The sequence below is a fragment of the Austrofundulus limnaeus genome, unplaced genomic scaffold, assembly GCF_001266775.1.
Source record: "Austrofundulus limnaeus strain Quisiro unplaced genomic scaffold, Austrofundulus_limnaeus-1.0 Scaffold1, whole genome shotgun sequence".
Classification (NCBI taxonomy): Eukaryota; Metazoa; Chordata; class Actinopteri; order Cyprinodontiformes; family Rivulidae; genus Austrofundulus; species Austrofundulus limnaeus.
The window spans coordinates 9,184,416-9,191,242 of record NW_013952403.1 but is presented as its reverse complement, the minus strand read 5'-3'; the positions used below and the strand labels follow the sequence as shown (position 1 = coordinate 9,191,242).

The 6,827-nt window shown below is 38.1% G+C and overlaps 1 protein-coding gene across 2 annotated transcripts in view; it reads right to left on the bottom strand.

Moving 5' to 3' along the window:
• The window catches only part of kdm3b (lysine (K)-specific demethylase 3B), a 24,211-nt gene extending 17,813 nt beyond the window's left edge, over positions 1 to 6,398 (bottom strand). For both annotated transcript variants that reach the window (XM_014008638.1, XM_014008646.1), the window contains exons 1-2: positions 5,878 to 6,398; positions 439 to 603 (exon numbers count right to left, since the gene is read on the bottom strand). In XM_014008638.1, the coding sequence (XP_013864092.1) occupies positions 439 to 603; positions 5,878 to 6,087 (375 nt within the window). In that variant the 5' untranslated portion in view covers positions 6,088 to 6,398. The remainder of the gene's footprint in view (positions 1 to 438; positions 604 to 5,877) is intronic.
• Positions 6,399 to 6,827: the final 429 nt, after the last annotated feature.

Genomic DNA, 6,827 nt, shown 5'->3' with positions numbered 1-6,827 from the left:
GTGGAGCTGGATTTTAATTTGTGCAATAAGACAAAACAGTCTTGTTGTTTTAAAGAAATTAGTAAAAAAAAAAAACAGATGTTACAATGCAAAGAGTTGGATTTTGTCTTGATATGTGTTAATTTTATATATTGAGAAATATGTAAAAAAAATTAAAGTTTATTATTAAAAAAAACTCACACAAAGTACCGAAAATTGGTACCGTTAAGTATCGGTACCGAATCGATTCAAATGTCAAAGTTACCCATCCCTAGTGTTATTGAAGCGCTTAGTCTAATGTGGCTTGATTGTTCACACATCTATGTTCACASTGCAGGTCTTAACGCTCAGCTCCATCTTTCAGGTATAACTGCACCATGCTGAACTCAGTAAAAGTTAAGTGATATAAAATAAAGCCATTGGGCTTTGCTGGASCTCTTAGTTCAAGTGTTCACTCACCAGAGCAGGCCAGGCTGCGGCTGACGCTGGAACTCCAGTGGCCCTTGTACCGTCACTACGGCTGACCCAAACTATTGAGTCTTCAACCAACACGGCCTTCACCCCCTCGTCATACACCTGCACCCAGGAACATCGCTGGGATGCCTTCTCAAACTCCACAAARACCTACAGATCAGAGATAAGAGACAAACCATAAGCAACAGGACTTGTGTGCAAGTTAGAACTGCTAACTCAGATTTGCACATTTAGTTTTCAAACAAAGCTGAAATTCAAGGATTTTTACKCAACCACATAGATTTAGACAGCAGTTTTCAATTATAATTATTATTTCCATTGTATGATACATCTGACATAGCCCAGTCTATGTTTTTATTATTTTTACTCAATTTAGTCACTTTCGTAACTGTACATTCATGAAAACATTAATGGACAAGTTATCTGATATCTGTCTCATTGTTCACTTACATCAATTCAGAGTTTAATCAATTCAATTGAAGAGCAAGATGGTAATTTGCTGGCAAGTTTAATAGATGGGATCTTAATGACAGCAAGACTTCAAACAATGAGCTTTGGCTGAACAAATGAAAATATTAGGGGCACAAACTGTACAAACTCAATGAAATGWTTTTAGGTGACAGTTACCATATGAGTAATAATTGTCCTTAGAGGCTGTATTTGTATTCATAAAAGCAGAGTTAATGAACTGTAACCAGCACTCAGCCAGTACTACAGCAACACTGGGCTGTAATTAAGGTGCTGACAGACAACTGTTTGGTACAGATAAAAAAAACTTAAGTCCCTATGAATTACCAGAACAAAAAGATGTAAAATAAATAAAGTTTAATTCACAAAAAAGTGTTTAAACAAAGWGTCCCTTGTTGCCGATTTCGAGGTGTATTCAGTCAAACAGTTTTCTCACTGAACAAAACATTGTCAAAAATGTACAAAGCTGAATTTCGGAGGATTTCATTAAACTTTTTACGATGGGGAAAGCTGAGAAATATGAATTTCTTATTTCTTGCTTTGAAGGACACACGAGTAAGTATCTCATTATACAGACTTATCTTATTGGCAACTGTATGGTAGTTTTTTTTCTAGTACTCCATATCACAATATTTACACTGTTGAAAAGTAATTTTAACTATGCTGATTATATTCTTGGAAAATGAACTATTATCATAAATATCTGAAACATTTTCACAGCCATGAGCTTTAAGAAAGTGTTTTTATGCCATCAGTGGCAAACCTAATATTTGTAAACACAAAATATCTAAGCTGCACAAGTATTTTAAAAACTGTATTATGCTTTTATACGCTTTGTGTGATTATATTCAGGCTTCAGTACTAAAACAGCAAAGATAATAAGTGCTAGGCTACAATGTAGATAGATATAAACCATGATAAAAATAAACCCACGCTTGTAAATGTCACTTTTGAGGAGTAAACATTTTGTAGTAGAACACCACAGTTTACAAATGTTATATTCGTTTCACTGTTACAAATGCTTTTATTGTGGTTTTGTTTGAATTATAAGTATATTGTTATACATTTGTGTTCATCTAGAAAGGGTTGCTGTGACATTTTTCAGTAGTCATGTTTCTATCCCATTTTAACTAGAATTTTGAGTGAACTTTTTCTGCAAAAATGAAAAAAAAAAAAAGAAGAAGAAATGGAAAACAGACGTGTTTCCATCAAATGGCTTGGAGCAAATCAACCAGGCTACACAAAGTAATTTTGTCAGACGGTGACATTACGCATGGCTGTAGTAAACAGGAAGTGAAGCCGCAAACTTGCAGGGATACACATCTCTGGACAACAGCAAAAAGTTATCAGAAATGTGTAACTATTAATGGGAAAGTTGTAATTATTCTGTCATATCAGTTAGTTTAGGCGATGCAACATGATGTCTGGAGATGTAGGGAAAAAAATGCAATTCTATTTACACTCATGGCCAAAAGTGTTGGCACCCCTGAATTTTTTTTCCAGAAAATTATTGCAATTACACATGTTTTGTTATACATATGTTTATTTCCTTAAGGGGTATAGGAACAACACAAAAAACAGAGGGAAAAAGGCTAATTTGACATAATTTTACACAAAACTCCAAAAATGGACTGCACTAAATTGTTGGCACCCTCAACTTAATAATTGGTTGCACATGCTTTGGAAAAAATAACTGAAATCAATAGCTTCCTATAACCATCAACAAGCTTCTTYCACCTCTCAACTGGGATTTTGGACTACTCTTCTTTTGCAAACTGCTCCAAGTCTCTCATATTTGAAGGGTGCCTTCTCCCAACAGCAATTTTAAGATCTCTCCACGGGTGATCAATGGGATTTAGATCCGGACTCATTGCTGGCCACTTTAGAACTCTCCAGCGCTTTGTTTCCATCCATTCCTGGTTGTTTTTTGAAGTATATTTGGGGTCATTGTCCTGCTAGAAGACCCATGACCTAGGACGCAAACCCAGCTTTCTAACACTGGGCCCTACATTGCAACCCAGAATCCTTTGGTATTCTTCAGATTTTATGATGCCTTGCACACAGTCAAAGCACCCAGTTCTAGAGGCAGCAAAACATCTTTCAACCTCCACCATATTTGACTTTAGGTACTGTGTTCTTTTCTTTGTAGGCCTCATTTTGTTTTCGGTAAACAGTACAATGATCTCTTGGTCTCATCTGTCCACAAGATGTTTTCCCAGAAGGATTTTGGCTTACTTACATACATTTTGGCAAACTGCAGTCTAGCTTTTTTATGTCTCTGTCAGCAGTGGGGTCCTCCTGGGTCTCCTGCCATAGCGTTTCATTTCATTCAAATGTTGACGGATAGTTCGAGCTGACACTGATGCACCCTGCAGGACAGCTTGAATTTCTTTGGAACTTGATTGGTGCTGCTTTTCCACCATCCGGACTATCCTGCGTTGCAACCTTTTATCAATTTTTCTCCTCCGTCCACATCCAGGGAMGTTAGCTACAGTGCCATGGGTTGTAAACATCTTGATTATGTTGCACAACGTAGACAAAGGAACAGCAAGATCCCTGGAGATGGACTTGTAACCTTGAGATTGTTGATATTTTTTCCACAATTTTGGTTCTCAAGACCTCAGACAGTTCCCTTCTCTTTCTGTTCTCCATGCTTAGTGTGGCACACACAGACACACAACGCAAAGATTGAGTCAACTTCTCTCATTTTTATCTTGTTTCAGGTGTGATTTTTAAATTGCCCGCACCTGTTACTTATCAAAGGTGAGTTTCAATGTGCATCACATGCTTGAAACAAAGTTATTTACCTTCAATTTTGAAAAGGTGCCAATAATTTTGTCCAGCCCATTTTTGAAATTTTGCGTAAAATTGTCAAATTAGCCTTTTTTTCCTTCTGTTTTTTGTGTTGTTCCAATACACACAAAGGAAATGAACATGCATGTAATAAAACATTAATTGCAATAATTTTCTAGGAGAAATACTTCATTTTCTGGGAAAGATTCAGGGGTGCAAACACTTTCGGCCAAGACTGTATGTTACAGGAATATCTGGGAAGATGCAGACAGCGGGAGGAGGGTCCAACTGCAGCCGCAGCTGGTACCGGCACCGGACAGCCAGCAGGAGCAGCTGATCAATCCTGTGAGGTAAATGTTCACTACCTCAGAACTTATTTGGAAAATGTGATTATATCTCCACTTGTGAGCATCAACGCTTTTTCGAAAAATCCAAAAACCACCTCAAGCGAGTGTAAAAACTTTTTTGCAAAATAGAGAACGATTTTTTCAAATCGTGCCATTTCCATTCACCTTTTCTAATGCAATACTTCAAAAGGTCCATACAGAAATGTTGAAACAGTTCTTGTCATCATCACTGATGAAATCTGAGCAGACCTTACAAGCAACAACGKCTCTAGTAACCAAAGATTCAACTTCTCCAGATGATCACACAGCTACATACAAAACAAAGTTCCTCCTGCCATAAATCTGAATAACTTATCTTCACAGACCAGCGTCAAACATCTAAGAAAGAAATTTTAAGCACAAAATGTTTGTATGGTTTTACATCTATTTAAGTAATTTCTAAAGTTCTCTTTTATGTCCGCCAAAAACTGAAAAAGTAAAAAAAAAAATCTGACACGCTACATACATTTAGGTAAAGATATCATCAAATTGGTCAGTCTTGTTTAATAATTTATGTGACAGGTGGTTTTGAAAGTATAAATAAATGTGTGGTAGCAAAAAGAAACTCACTGTCAGCTATACTAAAGTATCTTGGCTACAAAATAAAAGATGGCAACTAAAAAAAACCCTGGCTGTCATTAGTGCCTGTCAGTTCCTTCCAAAACACAGGCCAACAAATTTATACTTGTTTGATCAATGTCTGAAAGCAAAAACTGTCCAGATGAATACGGATTTGTGCATGTGTGTGTGTAAATAAAAACATGAAAATATTCAAACCCTTCATCTAATAACTAATAAAAACCTATACCAAGAACAAAGTGTGGAGTCAAAGTTTGGAAGAAAGCCTTAAATGTTACTTTAAATGTTTGCATTAAAAAAAAAAGCATTGTATGGCAACATTTTCTAATATCTTGATGCTCTACCATCCAGTAAAAACGTGTTTTGGTGATTTAACACCAACCAGTTCGGTTCTAGAAAATAAGTAAATCTTTTCCCTCTAACATCAAATATACTTTTCTGACTTCTCACTTAATTTGACACAATACTTAATTAGACATCGCATTCCTCACTCTAGTTTCTAATGATGTTATTTGTATTTCAGCTATTTTAAATACTATATGAATAGCTTTGGTTTTTACTTTTAAAAATGCTTATAATTTTAGTATTACTGAATCTGCACAAGTCCACCACCCAATTTTCCTACAACACAGCTGTCTTTAACTTCTAAAGAAGACTAGCTGATTTTATTTTTTTCGTTTAAGCTTTTAGTAGACTGTATTTAAACATAATATTGAACAATGTGGACCAAACTATAAAATCGAAACCATTTCTGTTCCCCCCTATGTGAACTTCTAAGGCCTGTTAACTACACTAACATGATGAGCTAGCGGTGAAAACCGATTATCCATTCTTCATTTATGACTTACCGCTAGTTTATTTTTATTACTTAAACGTTCCACGCTCATCTTCAGCTAGTAATTCTATGCACAAATTTAAGGCAAGCTACGGAACATTACTTCAGTGTCGAGAAGCTAAAAAAACCGAACAAAGCAAAGGCCAAAACACGAATCCCCGGGCTCAATTTTAGCTTCGCCCCTTCACGTGCAATTAAATATAGGCAGCAGCTAACGATACTACCGATAACGCTAGCAGCTTTAAGTTTGACATAAACGCGATATGGTTAAATGCACAACACACAACTAGTACAGCTAACAGGTTCTTGAGATAATGAGTAATTAGCGGCGCAGTGCTGCATCACTTGCATGTAAATACTGACCGTCAGCCCTGCAGCGCTGCTTGTTGTTGTCGCCTCCCCTCCTTCGCTAACCTCCGGAGCGGCCAGGCCGATTACGCTCACCGCCCGCACCGTTCCATGGAGCCAGTCCCGGGCCCGAGCAGCCTGCTCCGTTTCGGATCTGTTCGCGGGCCTGTCGTCGTCGAGAAGCAAAGTCAGACGRTTCCCGATTAATTCGAGAGAGTCCCCCATGGTTCGCTCACAAGCTGACTGGCTTCAGTGAGCCACCATGAACAGTTTTAACTTCTCGGCTCGGGATGATGGGAACTCGGCGAAACCGACCGTAAAAAAAAAATTCAAACGATAAAACAGCTGCAGCGGTTCCGTGGTTCACGCTGTTGTACAAATAAGGCTCGTTTCGGCTGCAGCACCTGGAGACACGCAGTGACGGACCGAGTCACGCCAGCAATTCACCCAGTAGAAACGTTTTTGTCCTCGGTGTGAACGCTACTGACTACCCCTACTTCGTCCGCCATTGAGCCCTGCAACAATCAAACGCACTCCTTCTGGTAGGCAGGCGGCACTGCGGAGAAGAGGGGGACAAAAAATAAGAAACAGCGGCCTCCAGTGGCGCGCCTGCGCACTACAGCCTCGTAGACAGGCTGTACAGTAAAGCAGTGGTTCCCAAACTTTTTACCTTTTGACCCACAAAATAACAATAGCAGAGACCTGTGCCCCCAGCTATTTTTGGATGATAAACATTTGTATCAGGTCAACTAAACATGGACATAGTAACAATATTTTTATACTACATTTATCCATTTTAAATGCACTAACCTCACTTCTTTGTAACAAATAAGGCAAAAATGTAATTAATTCAGAAAATCTTTTCAGGACCCCACCTTGATGTTTCGGGACCCCACTTTGGGTCCCGACCCCAATTTTGGGAAACACTGCAATAAAGGACTAAACAAGTGAAATAACTAACTGCT